This window comes from Mastomys coucha, unplaced genomic scaffold (genome assembly GCF_008632895.1).
Source record: "Mastomys coucha isolate ucsf_1 unplaced genomic scaffold, UCSF_Mcou_1 pScaffold22, whole genome shotgun sequence".
NCBI lineage: Eukaryota > Metazoa > Chordata > Mammalia > Rodentia > Muridae > Mastomys > Mastomys coucha.
In genome coordinates, this window is record NW_022196905.1 from 180,286,739 (window position 1) to 180,306,144 (window position 19,406).

General features: G+C 37.1%; 1 protein-coding gene across 2 annotated transcripts in view; it reads right to left on the reverse strand.

Moving 5' to 3' along the window:
- Positions 1-913: 913 nt before the first annotated feature.
- Positions 914-19,406, reverse strand: part of Msr1 (macrophage scavenger receptor 1) — a 59,850-nt gene continuing 41,357 nt past the window's right edge. For both annotated transcript variants that reach the window (XM_031339573.1, XM_031339572.1), the window contains 2 exons: positions 9,289-9,477; positions 914-1,415 (listed from right to left, as the gene is read on the reverse strand). In XM_031339573.1, the coding sequence (XP_031195433.1) occupies positions 1,282-1,415; positions 9,289-9,477 (323 nt within the window). In that variant the 3' untranslated portion in view covers positions 914-1,281. The remainder of the gene's footprint in view (positions 1,416-9,288; positions 9,478-19,406) is intronic.

Consider the following 19,406-nt stretch of genomic DNA (forward strand, 5'->3'; position numbering starts at 1 on the left):
TCTGATGCCATTTTTGAGAAATACAATCAGATCCTACACTTCCTTGTGTTGAGTCTGTTATTTTTAATTAGTCAATGCCTTGCCGACCTATATGGGAACCCTGTTTCTCCCACGGGGTTGAGAGAGGCCCAGACTGGCCGGCTTGTGACACCCAAGACACAATTCACAAATCACAACTCAAGAAGAAGGAAGACCAAAGTGTACATACTTTGGTCCCTCTTAGAAGGGGATCAAAATACCCATGGAAGGAGATACAGAGACAAAGTGTGGAGCAGAGACTGAAGGAAAGGACATCCAGTGACTGTCCCACCTGGGGACATCCCATATACAGTCACCAAACTCAGACACTATTGTGGATGCCAACAAGTGCTTGCTGACAGTAGCCTGATATAGCTGTCTCCTGAGAGACTCTGCAAGTGTCTGACAAATACAGAAGTGGATGCTCACAGCCATCCACTGGACTGAGCACAGGGTTCCCAATGGAGGAGTTAGAGAAAGGACCCAAGGAGCTGAAGGAGTTTGCAGCCCCATAGGAGAAACAACAATATGAAGTAACTAGTACTCTCAGAGCTCCCAGGGACTAAACCACCAACCAAAGAGTACACATAGAGGGACTCAAGGCTCCAGCTGCATATGTATCAGAGGATGGCATTGTGGGACATCAATGAGAGAGGAGAGGCCCTTGGTCCTGTGAAGGCTCAATGGGTGTGTTAGTAAGTAGGGGGAGGCAGGGTAGGATAGGGAGATTTTCAGAAGGGAAATTTCCCTCATTGCCATATATGACACTTGGGAAAGAAGGGCTTATTTTGATTTGTAGCTTCGAGTGGTCCATCTTGGTGACAGAAGCGTGATGTAGATAGTGACATTGTGTTCATAGTCAGGAAGCAGAGAGGGATGAATGATGGTACCCTACTCCCTTTTTCCTTTTATTTCAGCCTGCATCCCCTGTCCACAGAATGATGCCACCAATGACTCTACCTCCATTAAATCTCGCTGGAAATGCTCTCATATAAATAAACATATTTTTGTCTTCCTGGGAATTTGTAAATTCTGTCAATCTGACAATCAACACTGACCACTGAAAGAAGTTTGAATCCCTTATCTATAGACATAAAGTTTGATGTGTTTAAGAATGATGCCCATTCATTTCAAACATCCCCTTTCTGTTACCAATATTGTGAATCCAATCTATTTACTATCTATTAAAATAATTTTGTGGAGCAGGGCAACAAAAATAGTTTTACAATAGCAATTCATAAATGTCGCTGAAAATATGACACATTATGAAGCACAAGTGACCCCGGCATCTTCTTCATGTGAACAGCTTAATACTCCCCATTGGCTGATTTTACAATTTTCAATAGATGATTCTCTCCCAAAACACATCACTTCATTCAGCCATATTGGACCAGTACCTGCAACAATTAGATACATCTGCATTAGTAAGTGTTGTTGAGTGCTTAAGACTGAATGAGACAGAGCAATTAAGCCACTAATTAATTAAAATACAAGATATTTGTTACTCTTGAGTTAAAAGTACTGAGAGTATAAAATTGGCCTTCCTGCCTCAGAAAATGTCACACCCTGTAAGCCTATAAATTACTATACTCCAAAATAATATAAAAGTTATAAAAAAGCCCCTGCATAGTTCTGCGAAAGCCCACATTACAGGACAATTGATTGTTTACCTAAGGATGCACTGGATTTCATTGGCAATCTGAAAATAAGGAAACCTTGATAACAGTGGGCTTATGTAATAATACGATGATTGAAGTGTTTCTGGATGTTCGAATTTTGATGCACACTTGAAGTTGAAAACACTGGCAGGAAAAGGACTGTACTGTTTATTAGCAACTTCACGTCTCCCTTAGATTTTAGCTATTAGTGTATTTCACTGATCATTGCCTAGTTTATAGAATATACTATCTTTTTAAATGAAACTACCATTATTGATTTAGCAAAACACTTGTAAAACTATCCTATAAGGAAACCCTGGGTTGAAATAGTTGGTTTTAAGTACAAATCTGTAGGAAAATGGTGAGTCTAAAACGCGTTAACTTTCTCTGAGGTCATTCACAGATTCTTTAAAATGAAAAAGAATTCTTTGGTTGGTGAGCGGGGGAAGGGGGAGGGAACAGGGGTTTGTTTTAGTTTTTTATTTTATTTTATTTTATTTTATTTTTGGAGGGGAACCTGGGAAAGGAGATATTGTAAATAAAGAAAACATCTAGTAAAAATATCTCTCAATAAAAAAAGTAAAAGAATTACTTATAGACTACCTATCAAATATTTAATTTAATAAACAGACTAAAGTATTAACTAAAAACTATATTTTATCAATAAGAAAACAATTTTTTAAAAGGAAGTTGGATTATAAAAAAGGATAAATTTAAAAATAAGTGCTCAGAAATATGTTTCTGATGTTCCCTGAAGAATTTTGTTCAATGTCTCACTGAATTTCTCATCCCTTTTATCAAGACATTTGAAAACAGAAACTTTAGGAAACTTATAAACATGTGCTTATATCAGCTTTGATTGGCTGTACCAAATTGCAAATCTCCAAATGAGTTTTCAAGAACAATATATAGATGGTGAATCACCAACATAATTGTATGAGAATGTGTGCATGCATAAACCAGCAGCTATTGGTAATGTTATAATGAATAGTGTGGATAACATGAGCTCTTAAGCATGGATAAAGCTTTCTCATTATAAACAAAAACACTTATTCCATGTGACAATGGTAGCATGGAAATCCTTGATATTTTAGAATCATCTCTGAGCATCCCAAATACAATCAATGTTAATGACTGAAGGAGATGTCCTTGACAGGTTACATTGAAAGTTGGGCTGCATTTTGAAAACTCTTTAGTTATACATTATGAGCTCTGAAAATACACACATCATCAGATCTATATTTTAGGGTTATGTGTCAGGGTGGATATTTAATGGAAAAAATCTACAAAGGAATAAGAGACTTCATAAGATTTATTGTGGAAATTTTCTTTAAGGACTCATTTTTCCTTTGTTCCTAGAACAGAACAAGAACCCCCCCACACACCCAACATATAACATAAATTGCTGTGTTAATTTAAGATTTAAGTGATGATGTAATCATAAATATTATATATTTTATGTAACAGTAATTAAGATATTTCCTTCATGCTTTGATTTATCTGTTTTCTTGTTTTGTTTCATTTGGTAGTCAGAGGGATTGAATCCAGAGCCTCAGGCATGCTCAAGGCAAGCGACCTTCTCTTGAGGTACACACACACACAGTTTACAATGCTTCTATTAAAAAGGAGCAAAGAATTTTGGAGATTCTCAGATACAAATGTATCATTAATTAGGTGGATAATTTAAACATTTAGGGAGTGTCTATCTAGCATTGTATTTTTGTGACTTGAATATTAAGACATAAATAATATAAGGAAATACAACATCAAAAGCAGAAAAGTTGGCAAATACTTATTATTTCTCAAATACATTATCAGCTGTGGCACAATCCTTTCTGGATATGTAGGTATTTGTTTGTGTGTGCATTATCTTTATGGTACATCAAATCTTACAGAAAGTTCTAGAAAGCCCCCAAAGGATACTCAAAAAATGCAGGCAAATAATAAGAATGTATGGTCATTCCCATGCTATCATAGAAAGAAGACAAAACAGAGGGAAATATATCATTCATATTCATTGCATGTAAATGTAAAAAAGACTTGAAACTCTGGAGAAACCATGATTTTGTTATCTTTCTGGAGACAGGAGAATGGAGACGCTCTTGGCCTCTCTCCCAGGGCTATCTTGGTAAGTTTCCTCTGAATTATTTTATAGCTATATTCATTTGGTCCAGATCTTAACACTACAGTTTTTGTCATTCAGGGAAAGAAAATTGAGAGTGAGAAGAATCTCATTGGTTGTATCTGTTCCATGAAAAAAAAAAAAAGAAATCACATATTCAATGTGCTGTTATGTGAGCACACAAGGTTTTAGAAACTGTGACCAAGCAATTCATGGGTGCAAGTACTCTGAGGCTCGAAGGTGACAATGAAAACTCAGCCTTACCCTTCACATACTTTTTTGGTGAAACAGGACATACTCGTGGTTCATTTGATTTGGTGCCTCACTGAATCTTTCACTAGTATTCAAAAAGTTAAATCCATTTTTGTTCTATTCTTCTTGACAAAACAAAACTTCACTCAAATCCACACAGAATCCTTATGTTACATCTGCCTAGAGCCAATCGATATTCACTGTGTTCCTCTGCATTCTTAGATTTAATCATCCCATGAATCTGCTTCAAGTGCAAAGAAAGCAAATCCATACTCTTTTAGAATGGCTTCTACCTGGAGGCTTCTGACCTGGGTAGGTAAAACACTTGACGTCACCAATGTAATAGCTGAGAACTATGCTATTTATAAATCTGTTGTTTATATTTTTATCCACAACTTCTGATTATTATTTTAGATCCTACACTTAGGACAGATATAGGTGATAAAATATAAGATATCTTCAGTGACTATCATCTTTACTAGTTGAAAAAGAATTCAGTAACCATGGGAACATTTTGAGTGCTTGAAGATGCTATCCTAGGTATTCCTTCATATAATTCTGTTTACCCTCTAAACCACTAGTTCACAACCTGTGGTTTCCAACTCCCTTGGGAGCTGTCATTAACCCCTTCACAGGCATTGCCTCAGACCATCTGAAGACACAGGTATTTATATTACAATTCACATCAGTAGCAAAATTACAGTTATGAAGTAGCAACAAAAATAATTTTATTGTTGGGATTGGCCATAACATGAGGAACTGTATTAAAGGATCTCAGTATTAAAAAGGTTGAGAAATGCTGCTCTATCTTTAAAATAATGGCAATACCACCATTTCAGAGCTAAAAACAGAGACTAAGAGAACAAATTGCTACTTCACAATAGCAGCAAAAAGCCAAGTGAGAACATAAAGACACCAAAATGCAGTAATATTTACCTACTACACAGAAGCTAAGTAGAGGTAGGAAAAGCATTTATACATATTTGTTTTATTTTTACATTAGTATATTCAGAACTACTGAGCCTCAGTGGAAATTTTATCTAATATGTATCTTCCAGCTTATTCCAGATTGTTTTTTGCCTTTAAAAATTAATGTGAAGGTAGTATAGAATTCATAAAATTAGATCTTCATGCAAACCTAAAAGAATAAAAATGTATATTTGATTTTGTTTTTTAGACACTAAAGTTATTCCAGGAGTTCTGCTGTTGTTGTGGTCACTGCTGGGTCTTTGTCTCTGATGTATTTTTTTAATCATTGTGAAGGTCATAAATTGTGTGGAATTTAGTAGATTTATGCTCTGACCAAATTATTGCTCAACTGATCTAACTACAGTTATCTACCAACTGCCTGTCTATATATCTGTCACCCACCTACCTAATTGCCAATATCTTATGTTTTCACCACTCTTACATATCCATTCATACATACATTTGTTTTCCTGGGAATTGATAGCTATTAGAAAAAACAAAGAGGATGGTTCCTGGGGAAGTGCTTGACCAAAGGGGGGGCCATAGTTCCAGGCCCTACATTTACAAACCTTTCATGCAGAAGGACAATAGTCTAATAATTGAGTTACATTTCATTTATCTTTGGGATTGTTTTTATAAGCATTCATTAAAAGACAGGTCAAAGATGCAGAGTTAAATTATGGTTGCCATTTCTTTCCTTTTGAATTTTCCTTTTGAAAGTTTCACTTTAATTAAATATGGAAATTAAATATGGAAAGTGATAGCATTTGATATCAAGGCACAGAATAGGCAGCTACGACTGAGCAGGAGACAGTACTATGAAGAGGTTTGTTGCTGTTCTACAGTTGGAAGCCTAGCACCCCTAATTAGGGAAAGTTACATAGCTACTTTGGTTTCTGAGCTTGCTTTCCTGAGGAGATTACAGGTGCTAACACCATAGCCTGATAAAGTCCATCTTTGTTTGCTACAGAGTGGACTCTGAAGCTGGGGTGTGAAGCCTGGAGAAGGAGCAGGTTTCCCTCCTACAGTGACAAACACCAGATGACTCTCTGCACCGCCTGAAATTCACTGGTTTTGTCTTCTCAGGAAAAGAAAGACCATTCCACTTTTTGCAAACAGCACGTGCAAATAAAAGAACCTATTTAAAGGAGCATGCTTTAAGCTTTATTCCAATAAATCATTTTGCTTGCAGCTGCAAAACTAATTGTTCTTAAAGCTAACAAGGATTATCTCTGGTAAGCCAGGTTTGCTATTTTGAAACCAGGAAAAAAAAAAAAGAGAGAGAGAAGAAAAAAGTATGTGGCTTGGAGACAACCACAGCCAGAACACTACATTCTGTCTGAAATGGGGATTATACAAAGTGGATGAATTTCAACTTTACTCTTTTTTTTTAAAGTTTGGTAGTTGTTGACAATATTAAAATTAACTGGATCCTTCTTATTTTCCCAAGCAAATAATAAATAATTAAAACTTACATGCGTGCTTGCCTTTTGCTCCCTACAACTCATTCCTACCTCTAGGTTTCCTTTTCTGTCTCTATTCAGTTTTCAGAGTGGCCTTTGCCCCATCCCTTGGATACAACTATAAACTAAATGTGAAGAGATTTTTCCAGCTGTATAATAGAACAAAGAGTCCAAATATCTCACAAGAATAGTTGTTCACTGTGTCTAATCCCACAGCAGCTAACAGGGCAAGCCTACCCCCTCTAATATTCTTTGATATGAAGACCATAACACTTACATTTTAAAATGTGTTCTCTTCAGAACTAATCATCTTGGTTCTGTGTGTCTATCCTTCCCAGCTCATCTTGCTTCATTATTTAAATTTTTTCCTAATCATTTTTCAGTGGGTTGGTGGTGTGGTCCCAAAGAGCTGAAGGAAGACTTGGGCTGACAGTGAGCAGTGTTGTCTGAGATCTCTTTTCACATCTTCTTACAATAAAAAGTCACATTTCCCTTTGTGACTCACAGAGGACGACTGTTGCCACTGTGTGACTTAATGTCATTCTGACTCTATTTTCAAGCAAATGTGCTTCTATTGAGTATGTACTGCTTGCTAGCACAACCCTCTGGATTGGCACTGTCAGTTTCTATATGTTGTAGAGATTCCTTGGAAAAGTATTCCTTGGAAAAGTATATTAAATGCAAAAGGATGATTAACATCTGCAAATATTGTTGTTGCCATTTCTGTTTGTTTTATTTGTATGAGAAGTCTTGGTAGGTGGCCTAGCCTGGCCTCGACTTCATTATTCTCCTGCCTCAGCATCTCTAGTGCTCTGAGTATATGCTCAGGAATCCATACTAGCTAAACTCACAAATATTCAGGGAGAATAAAAGTCATGAAGGTGTTGTAGGGGTGAGAAGTTTGTATCCATGTCAATTCATTGTATATAAAAATGTTAAATATAGATTTTTTTCGATTTCCTTTTTTTCTTCAATTCATATTTGCACAGCATAAGTTAAATGAAAATAGATAATGAGGGACTGAGTTTGTGTACACAAACTCTGCACATCAAGACACTTATGTTAATTATGGAAAATTTCATCACCACATTAGAACATGCATTTGAAGACTTAGAAATTGTCATCTCTGCTCAGATCCATCTTTTCTTTGCTTTTATGGAAGTTCATTTTAGAAAAGGATGTAATTGTGGTTGTCAGTGTTATTAATGTGTGTGTTTAGCATAAAGTCAGGCTCACAGTTATCAATAAATTGTGGTGTTTTTATCAGTCATACCCCTTATAGGGCTATAAAACATCTAATTTTATTCTAGTATTTAGATATGATAATTTGACATATGTCCCATACTAAAATTTTAGATGAGATAAAATGCTATTTTATCTTTATAATCTCAATACAGCTTCATCTCCATTTTTTTCTGATTGACCATGTGCATCTAGAAAAATAAAGTTATAAAATCATGAAGGCTAGAACTTATTATTATTTTTTTTTTTTGGAAACTTCAGCTGCAGAGAAACTGATTATAAGATTTGAAGACTAGAATAAACAGAAAACATTGAGAAAATACAACTGTGCACATGCTCTCCTAATCTCTTGTTATTCAGATTCAAACAAAGCCTTTGTAGATGTTTAATTACACACAAAACCTGATATAAGGTGCTGATGTAGAAGAAACAACTGACAATGAGCATTTCACGACAAACATTTAAATATATTTTCCAATGCAAGTTCTTTCCCTAATCTTTTAATGCAGTCATACTACTGGTTGCTGCTATCCAGGCGAGATATATTAAAGTATTTGTAGCCAAAGAATCATCCAATGTTTTCCAATCTAAATGACAGAAATAATAAACCTCACGCCTATTGATTCACACAAGGCTGGGGCCCTGCTCTTAGCCCTCCAAGGATAGAACGGAGCTCAACACAAAAGTTGAACTGATATCTTCAGAAACCGTTGTGCAAATTCATCTGCTGAGGATGAACCATGTTTTATCAATGACTCTCTCATCCTTATTCCTCATTATCTTACTGGTCAATGGCACCTCTTGATTTGTTAAGAAACCAAATGAGCTTAAGTGAAATTTAAATATTATGTTATCAGGAAGCATGTCATACAGTATTTTCTTTTTATATCAACTTTCTAGGATAGAATGATTCAAAACTTTTAGGCTGAATTCCTCCCCCTCTTCCTCCCCACATGCTTCTGTACCTAGTTGATTTCCAAATGGTCAAAAATTGCCTACTTTGAATAATTTGGATGATAAGGCAGGAGGAGTTCGAGGACAGAGGGAGGAGAGAGAGTGATGTGCATGCAGGGCTCATGTATGAAGTTCTCAAAACAAACTATTTTAAAAACTGCCTATTTTGATATTTTCCTTTCAAAGACTTATTTATTTTTTATTAGATATTTTCTTTATTTACATTTCAAATGATATCCCCTTTCCCGGTTTCCCCTCGGAAAAAACAAAACCCTATTGCCTCCCCTCTTCACCTGCTTACCAACCCACCCTCTCCTGCTTCCTGCCCCTGGCATTCCCCTACACTGGAGCATAGAACCTTCACCGGACCAAGAGCCTCTCCTCCCATTGATGACCAACTTAGCCATCCTCTGCTACAGATGCAGCTGGAGCCATGAGTCCTACCATTGGACTGAGCACAGGGTCTCTAATGAAGGAGCTAGAGAAAGGACTCAAGGATCTAAAGGGGTTTGCAGCCCCATATGAGTAACAACAATATGAACTACCCAATACGCTCAGAGCTCCCAGGGACTATTTTGATTTTTAAAGAAATAACTAGAGTTCATATTACCTTGTCCAAAGTGAGCTCTCTTGTACACAGCTAGAACGCTTTGGTATCCTAGACTCCGGCAGACAACTTGTCCAGCTCGTATGTCCCAGCGATCATCACAGATTGTGCCCCACTGGCCTTGGTGCAAGATCTCCACTCGGCCCTCCTGGGGTCCAGTACCACCAACCAGTCGAACTGTCTTAAGAGGGGCTATAAAATAGGAAACAAAGACTGATTACATTCACATTCTTTTGTTAATTTTTTTGCAAGGGTCATGGTCGAACCCTGATATTTTTATTTCACTTCGTTCTTTCTTCCCTCCCTCCCTTCCTTTTTACTTCCTTCTTTCCTTTCTTTCTTCCTTCCTCTATCTCTCTCTTTATCTCTCTTTATCTCTGTCTCTCTTTCTTGAAAACGTTTTGATACATTTATTTCTTCAATAAGGTAAACGATGGAAATAAATATTAAACTTTTTCCGCCACCTATTGGCAAAGAGTTTAACTGCAAGCATTTTTTTTCAATGCAAAGCGGAAGTTACATTTAAATATATTAGAACACTTCACAAATTCTTCCAATGACTTGGACTTTTGAGACACAAATTTATTGCAATTATATATATATATTTTTTTTTCATGTTATTTGTAAATGTGTCATAGAGTGTCATTATTTTCCTGCAATCCAATGACAGTTTGGGTGGTTAAGAGTAGATTCTGTACACCATAAAAGAGAAAGTAGATTGCCAAACTATGTATCTTATGCAAAGAAAAGCAAGTAGTTATATTTAGAAATAGTAAGAACATTTCTAGCTATATGAGTTATAGATATTTTCCCCAAAATGCTTACAATTTCTCATTCCCCTGAGTAACAAGTATCAAAGTCTTCAGTGGTTAGCCTCTGAAATGTTGTCCATGTAACAGTAAATGACTTTCCACATAAGTATATGGAAACAATTCTAAATAAACTCAGTGAATTGTACTCACACAAAATAGGAAAGTAAGAGAGATTAAGACTGGGAAAGTGGATGGTGGGAGGGCATGGTGGGGGTGTGATACATGACCACAACTCATCATATATATAAACAAACTTTCAAAGAATAACACAGATAAATATACCTATGATAAGCAATGACATCATCCTTTCTCATAATCGTAGCCAATGAGTAACTCAATTCAAATGTATCATTTCAATTCATTATCTGACTAATACTAAATTATAAGTCAAGCTAGAGAGTACTGGAGAGATGGCTTCATGGTTAAGAGCACTTGTTTTTTTTCCAGAGAACCAGTGAGATCCATGATCCATTCTTTTTTTTTAATTACATATTTTCTTTATTTACATGTCATATGATTTCTCCTTTCCCAGTTTCCCCACAAAAAAAACAAAACAAAACAAACAACAACAAACAACAACAACAAACCCCTGTTGCCTCCTACCTCCCTGCTTGCCACCCCACCCTCTCCCACTTATTGGCCCTGGCATTCCCCTACACTGGGGCACAGAATCTTCACAGGGCCAAGGGCCTCTCCTCCCATTGATGATCGACTTTGCAATCCTCTACTATACACATGCTGCCAGAACAATCTCATTCAAGTAAATTTTGTTGAAATAGTAATTCAACAGCCTATCAAGAAAGTTGACACTTTCCTAAACCATGACTAATTTACTGAGCCACCCAGGAGTATAACAGGTGATGTGGCAGGTAGATAGACATTATTATAATTATGTTGTGGGTCTACAGAATTAATGGAGCCATGCCAAAGCACACATCTATTCCTTGCTCAAGCAAAATCTAAACTTTAAACATTTTTTGAAATATAAATAAAGTATTATGACAGAATTTAAACTCTCATCTACTGAGAAAACTCCATCCGTGACCCAATCATTTATAGCAAGTGTCTAAGAAAATCAGAAAAGATTCCAAGGATGATTGTCTAAAGCTTTCTATACTGCATTGTGCTCAGTACTGTTATGCCCTAGAGTTTATTTTTTCAAGGTCCAGCATATCCAGTCATAATATATTTATCATTCATTCTATGGACAAATCAATACATTTGACTATGCAAGCTAGGTTGTCCCCAAAGTTGTGTGTGTAAGTATTTGCTTCTCCACAGATATCATTGATAAGCCTTGTTTGCCCTGGAGAAGTGGCTCTCAATATTTGGTAAGCAGCAAAATTTCAAATTGCTGGCTTTGCATTTAGTATGGCCTGAATGCTTGCTTATGTTGCTGGCCTAACAACCACATTTTGAGAAACATGAACTAAAAGATAATACTGTAATTACGAAAGGAGGCATGCCATATCGGAAACAGCTCTTAGGACATTTATATCACCCACTCCAAAGTCCAAGGGACATCCTAGAGTATCAGGCGGCAGGATGTAAGAGGTGGAGGATGGGAAAGGCTGCTATCATCTGGATATGATATGACTAAGGCAAATATCAACACAGAATCTGTGACTACCTGTACTCTGCTGGTGCACACATTCACACACACACATCACATATATGCACACACATACACATACACACATACTGCCCCCCCCACACATGCAGAGGAAAGAGAGAGGGAGAGAGAGATAGAGAGAGAGATAAATAGATAGATAGATAGATAGAGAGAGAGAGAGAGAGAGAGAGAGAGAGAGAGAGAGAGAGAGAGAGATGATTTTGGATTTGGATTTGATTTGGACAGTGTTGAGGGGCATTGTCAAGTATTTTGAACTCTGTGGAACCTAATGTTTCAACTGTTAGAGGGAAGAAAATATTACCCAATATTAATTAAATACAGCTAACTGAAAACAATTCTCTTTTCTGGAATTTGTGAAAAATGTTACTAAAACATATGTCATGCCCTCCAAGTTAGTAAGATTTTTATGATGTGTAAAATAAACAATATATTCTTTAAAATTATTTTTTATTTTTCAAGGTTTAAATATTTTACTTGAGGTGAAATCAACACATTATAATAACTTCCTTTCTATCGTTGTGCATGAATAGGCATATATATTTCAACACATTCACATGTAACATTTGTTGTTGTCAAACAGGAATTATTTGTCTATTCTGAAGACTTTCTGCAGGCAGAAAAATTCTGATGTATAGTTTCACCTAACTAGTACCCTCAGAGCTCCCAGGAACTAAAACTCCAACCAAAGAGGGACATACATGGTGGGACTAATGGCTCTAGCAGCATATGTATAGCAGAGGATGGCCAAGTCAGTCATCAATGAGAGGAGAGGCCCTTGGCCCTGTGAAGGTTCTAGGCCCCGGTGTAGGGGAATGCCAGGGCCAGTAAGCAGGAGGGAGCAGGGGGAGGGGGGAGGGAACAGGGGTTTGTTTTAGGTTTTGGGTTTTATTTTACTTTATTTTATTTATTTTTTGGGAGGGAAACCTAGGAAAGGAGATATTGTAAATAAAGAAAACTTCTAATTAAAAAAAAGAGTTTATCTAGCCTTCACTATTTCCCCAGTAATTTTCTTCTACTATTTTACTGATATTCCTCTAAAACTGCTAAATGTCTCTGGCCTGTGGGCATTTCCCACCTGATTTTAGGTAAAGTTTTATTGGAATGAATCCAGAACTATTAGTTTATAGGTTGTCTGCAGCTACATTCAGTCTCCAACAGCATAAGTGATGAGGGACAGACACCACAGAACATGTGAAACAAATGTGTTTTCTGGTCACAGCGGCAGTTTGATTATTTTTAATATTTAATAAATAGTTAAAATACAATGCTGTAAGACAATAGAGGGTTCCAGCAGAGATATATCTGTCCAGTGACTCCTAGAGTAACTAAGGCGGCCAATTTAAACCCTGACCACTCTCTTCTTGATCTATCAAGAAATGATCATGTCGTCATCTTCTTCTTCCTCTTCCTCTTCCTCCTCTTCTCCTGCTCCTCCTCCTTCCCTTCTCCCTTCCCTCCTCCTCTCTTCCTCCCCCTCATCTCTCTCTCCTCATCCTTTTCTCCAATCATGTAACTCTCCAATGTTCCAAATAAGCCTCCATGCCCATTGTTTCTGAGACCTCATCTGACATGTTCCTTGCTTCCCTCTCTGCCTTCTCTCTCAATTCTCCACCCTCAATTCCAGGTGTGCACAGATTTTTCTCTTCTAGTTTCTGTTATCATTACTGGACCATATGGAAGCACTATGAACTCAATTAGTTTCTCTTCCTTATTTAGAGCCTTGTTAACTTTCCAGCACACAGCAGAATGCATGAGGTAACCCAGGGCTAACATCATAAGCAATATGTTATATATGTGGATAAACAATGAGACCCTCTTGAATAAAGGGCTTCAGAAGATGTGTGAGTCAAATTGTTAAAATATTAAGATAGAAACAATAGAAGAATGGATTGTACTATTTTTAAACTCTCTACAGGAGATAGTTTTTATGTGTAGGAAAAGTAAGGTAACTATGACAAAAATATTGATTTAATTCACATAATTTTGTGTCCTATTATGGGAGTAACTTTCTGTGTTGACTGCTGGAAGGTAGCAGGACATGGAGCTCAGGTGGAGTCTCTGGTCACCAACTGGACATTTTCTAAAACACAATTTTCTCCAACTCAGAGCAAGGATCTATTGCCTAGCTGCTGAGTCATGAGAGCCAAGATCTGACTAAATGTCAACTTTGCCACCTCAAACACAAGGAGATTTGAATACGCAATGCAAGGACCTATTCCTTCATGGGAAAACTGCAGGTGAAGCCAAATAAAACACAGGGGCTTATTTGTTTAATTAATTAATTAATTAATAAGGGAATTTATACCATCGTCTTTGAAAACACCTCCCATTTGCTCTTGTGTATGTTAATATATGCAACTATGTTAGGCATTCAATGTGGTAAATGTTAGGATTTACAAACCCAGGTGTTGGAGCATCTGTGGCTATTTAGCACTTGTTTTCTGTAAATTGTCTTCTTTGTTTTCTTTGTTTGAACTATATTTCACTTAAAGAAGAAAATGGCATATTCACAACAATTGTGATAAAGCTTCATCAGATCCATAACTGATAAAAGTGCTTCATGTACAAATCTTTCCTTAAATTTATAAATGACTAATGAAAGATGAATACTTCCAGTTGCAGACAGCTCTCAATTTACAGTACTTTGTCTTGATGGCCTTTAACTTTACAGTTCTACAAAAGTGATACATACTCAGTAGAAAATGAACTTGGGTGTTTGACCTTTGAGTTTGTTTTTTCTTCTGTGACAGTGACATGAAATCTCATCCCCTTTAGATATGCAGATGAGCAGAAATGGGACACAGTACGCAGCCAGCCTTGAGTTCAGAGTGAAGGAAGATATATGAGGTTGTGTGTATAATTTCCTCTTTATGTACAGATATCACATTTATTCTGTTAGATGCCTAGGTAGAGCTGATACACATCCTCAGGTGGAAAGAGAGAGAGAGAGAGAGAGAGAGAGAGAGAGAGAGAGAGAGAGAGAGAGAGAGAGAGAGAGAGAGAGAGACTTAGTATTAGAATAAAGTTTGGGAGAAGGTGGATCCAAAGATGTCTTTCCAAGGATTGCCATAACAAATGTATGGGTATGTAGCTTAAGATAGAAATTCACAGATTACGGAGCCATAAGACTGAAAGCAGGGAGCTACAGAGCCATCTCTTTTTCAAATCTGGGTAGAATCTGTGCTTTCTTCTTCCCAGCTTCTTGTCTCTCCAACAATTCTTGGTGCTTTTGCTGTAGCTCCAGTATTTCTGATCTTCTGTGGGTGTGCTACCATTTTCATAGATGGGCTCACCAATTTAGAGTGCACCTTAATCCCATTAAAGTACTTTTGGCTTAAATATAGTATGAAGTATTATAAACAGTATGAAAGTACAATAGAATGAAATTAGTCATTATTTATGTTGAAAATTATCCTGCAAAGCCATGGATTGTAAAGAGACTTAGGGAGAAAATGTATTCCAAATTTTGACCCACTAGAGTTTAATCTGCTTAGTTGCTGTCAGCTCTAACAAGTTAATATACTTTTCTTACTTACATGAAAATAAAATTCTCACAATCTACTGAGTGTTTATACCTTGGATTAGATTTGGAGGCAATTGAGAGACAATTTACAGTTCTAGTGACATTATTTGATATATTTTGTTTATGTTTACAAATGTTTTTGTCTATGTAAGCTGTAATCAGGCTTACTTAATGGAACTGGTAGAAGACAATTGTGTGTGTGTGTGTTCTTTATTTCATTGATTCCTAATTGGAGTGGCTATAATGTACTACGGACCACTGCTACACATCAAAGTATTTAGAGAGAGTATTTGAAGCCTCAAAAAGTCAACAGAGAATATACTCTTCTTATCCAGAATATAGTTGCTTCCATTTGTTTGACCTTTGTTTTGTTGTCAAAGTAGAAACTCACTAAAGATATGAAAAAATTTGGTTAGCCTTGTTTTGTTTGGATAATAATAAGAGCAGAAAAATACATCTACTGAATGGTAGATCTCAATAAATGGCCTCTAAGTTAGATGGAATTACTAAACACTCGATCTTAAGAATACCCCAAGTGTCTGTTTAGGGATAGATGACCCAGTGTCTTGAAAGGAGATACTTATCCATCTTGGAAGCTGAAGAGAGCAGTTTCTAGTTCCTACTGTGTTACAAACTGGACTTACAACTATGGGCATGTGATTCTACAATTTTTGTTCTAATTGCTTTTACTATGACAACCATCTCAGTATGGAACTCTGATGAGGCCTAACTTAAAACACAATGTGTTCCAATGAGGTCTGAGGGGGAAAGTTGGATCCAGGTTGACTATAATGTTGTCTGAGTTGAATATTAAGTGAGCCAAGTTCCCAAGTGCATAGACAAACTACATCTCTGGCATGTTTTGCAGAAGTTTTGAAAGATTCTGACCACTTGTGAGGAAAGTGCAGGGACAGATTATAAGAATCAAGTGAGGTTATTGCTGATATCTCCCCTCAAAGCCCCAGGGAATCCTGTAGAACAGGGGGAAGAATGACTAGGAGTTAGAAGCAATAGGGGACACCAGAAGTATAACCCACTGAATCAACTAAGAATAAAGCAGCAAGCTCGAGGTGTGTAAGGGTCTGTACCAGGTCTTCTGTGGATATATTATGGCTGTTAGCTTAGTATTTTGTGAGACCCTTACCAATAATGACCATTTTGCTTATTCTTATGACTCTTTTTGTCCTATTTGGTTGTCTTGTCCAGCCTCGATAGGAGGGCTTTTGTCTTTTCTTATTGTGTTTGGTTGTAGTCTCTTTGAAGCCTGATCTTTTTTTCTAAAGTGAAATGGAAGTGGAGTGTACATAGGAAGAGGGGAACTAACAGAATTGTGGGGAGTGGAGTGGAGGGAGAAGAAACTGTCTGGAATGTATTGTACAAGAGAGAAATCTATTTTCAATTAAAAAAGAAATGCATTGCAAAGTGCCAGATGGAGTAGGATATTATTCATTACATTGCTTCTTAAGAGTTCTGATACCTGGCTTAGTGCTTAGTAAACGGTGATGGCAGCAGCAATGTACTACATAATAAAAAAGCCTTTGACCACTTTCCTCTCGCTAATTCCCCAAACAGCTCTTAGGAAGCATCCATCCTTGCTTATGGGATAAACACCATGAAAGGGGATCTAGACATGAAGTATGCTACAGGCACAAAACAGAATCCCCAGAGGTTTTTTTCCTCTACATACCACAGGCCCATGAGTAACTTCTAAACCAGTCGCTACTGGGGTGCAATGTGGTTACTTGATTGTAACTCCTTCCCACTGTGAGAGAATCGAACTGCTAAAATAGCCATCCAATGAGTAATCAGCAAGATTGTTCCTAAATGTTATTGATACACACCGTGGGGTTGTTCAGTGTCCTGTTGTGTCCTTGTACCCTGGAGATTGTGAAAAGGAAATCATGTCTTCCTAATTACCAGGCATTTAGAGCATTGTTAGGGAATGAGTACACCCATCAGTGAACACAGTAGCCAAGAATAAACTCAGCCCCTAAGCAGACATGAGTCAGAGGATGATTGAAGGGAGAAGAAGTAAAGATGTAAATATAATACAGCTCAGCATGAAGTTATTGTCAACTGAGGTGATGGATATGAACTCTAAGAGACACGTGTAGACAGACTGAGTCCAGAAGAGTTTGTTCAACTCCTGTATCATATTTGGTTTTGATGTCAACTTGCCCCAAATTAAAATTGCCTAAGTAGTAGCTTCATCTGAAGAAGAATCTTGATTGCCTTGATTGCTGTGAGAAGACTTGCCCTGGATGTGGGCAGTACCTTCTGGTACCAGCATGGACAAAACGAATGTGGCAGAAGAAAGTTCATCCTTCCTCATGCTGTAGTTCATCTGCTCTGTTGCTGCTGCTGCTGCTGCTGCTTCCTTCAATACCAGCAGAACCAGTTTCCCAGCTTTTGTTCTGGATCATGGAAACTTCCAGGCTTTTAGGGCCAGATTGGGACTACGGAGGCACATAGTCTTGTAGAATGAGCAGCTACTGGTTGTCTATCTCTTCCCCAGTGAGGGGAAGCCATTGTGAGACTGTTTCAGAGGATAAGGGACTCACTCAGCCTCTAGGTCAGAGGAATTACCAGGTTTTCAGCTCACTGATGCCGTTCTTGGTGTTATTATTTTAATGCCTCTGTACACACACATACACACACACAAACACACACACACACACACACACACACACACAAACACATATCCCATTAATTTTATTTCTTTAGAGAACCCTAATATATCCTGTGTCATGCCATTCATAAAGTAAAACTCATCTTGTAGAATTTTTGCATGAGACAATATATTTATTTCTTTAATGAGCAAGTTTTGTTACTTTTTAGTTCAGTTTTTTATTTGTTTTGTTGTTTATTGCTTTTTTTTTAAGCCAAAGAGCCCCACCATATAACCTAAGCTGACCTCAAATTTGCAGTCTTCCTGCCCCAGCTTCTAAAATGCTGAAATTACATTGTACCACCGTTCTCAGCCCTACTTAACTGCTCTCACAAATATATTGGTGTTAATTATTTGAGGAAGAATATAAGTGATAGTCAAGGTCATTCTATTTGACATTAATTTTTTAAAAAATTGGTCATTGTATATTCAGGTAAAACTTCCTGGGTAACAGTTATTATTTCATGAAATGGCATACTATTAAAGAACATTACTGAGATTTAAAGTTACAAAATCAGTACAGAGCAAATGCAAATGAAATTATTCTTGTAAGTTTTAATATCAACATTACTACTCAGAGAGGTCATAGAGAAAGTGATCCTGCTGGCACTTCAGATTTTGACTCTAATGTCTAGACATAAGACAAATCAGCTTATTTGGACAGTGCGAGAAGACCAGCTTGTTTTGCTTTTCCCCTTTCACTTGGGTTTTTTGTTTGAGTATCCATAAATAAGAGCGCAAATATATAATCCCATAGACAGAAACTGAAAAAGTAAGATTTTCTTTACTTTTTAAATGGGAAATAAGAGTCGTTTAACCAGACCTGCTAGGTTATGACTTGAATACATCGAAAACATTCAAAAAGATCATCTTTTTAGCTTGCCATAGCAGGGTATACCAGTAATCCCAGCACTTAGGAAGCCAAGACAGGAGGATCACGACTTTGAGGCCCGACTGAGCTATGTAGTGAGACTAATCTCATAAGTAAATAAGTAAATAAATAAATAAACGAATAAATAAATAAATTGCTTATTTAAGGGTTTGAGATGATGGTTAATATTGTCAATTTGATGGGAAGTAGAGTCACTTGGGAGACAAACCTTTGGGAATGTCTGTCTAGGAGACTCCAGAGTACATTAAATTAGGTAAGAAGACAAACCATGATTGTGGGAGGCACTTTCCATATTCTGGGTTTCCAGGAGTGAATACAAAGGAGAAAAGAAGCTGAGCATCAATGTGTTTCTCCCTGTGCTTCCAGATGTCACATGCTCAAACTCTGTAACTTCATGCTATGGTATAAGACACCTCCAAACTGTGGGTTAAAGCAAGCCCTTCTCTAAAGTGCAGTTATCAGAACACTGAGAAAGTTAATACATAGTGCAACTCAGTGTCACAGCCTTTACTTAACTGTACAAGGCCTCTGGTTTGCTGCCACCTGAAAACAAAATGTTTGGTTTTAAATTTTCAAAATATTCATTAGGGGAA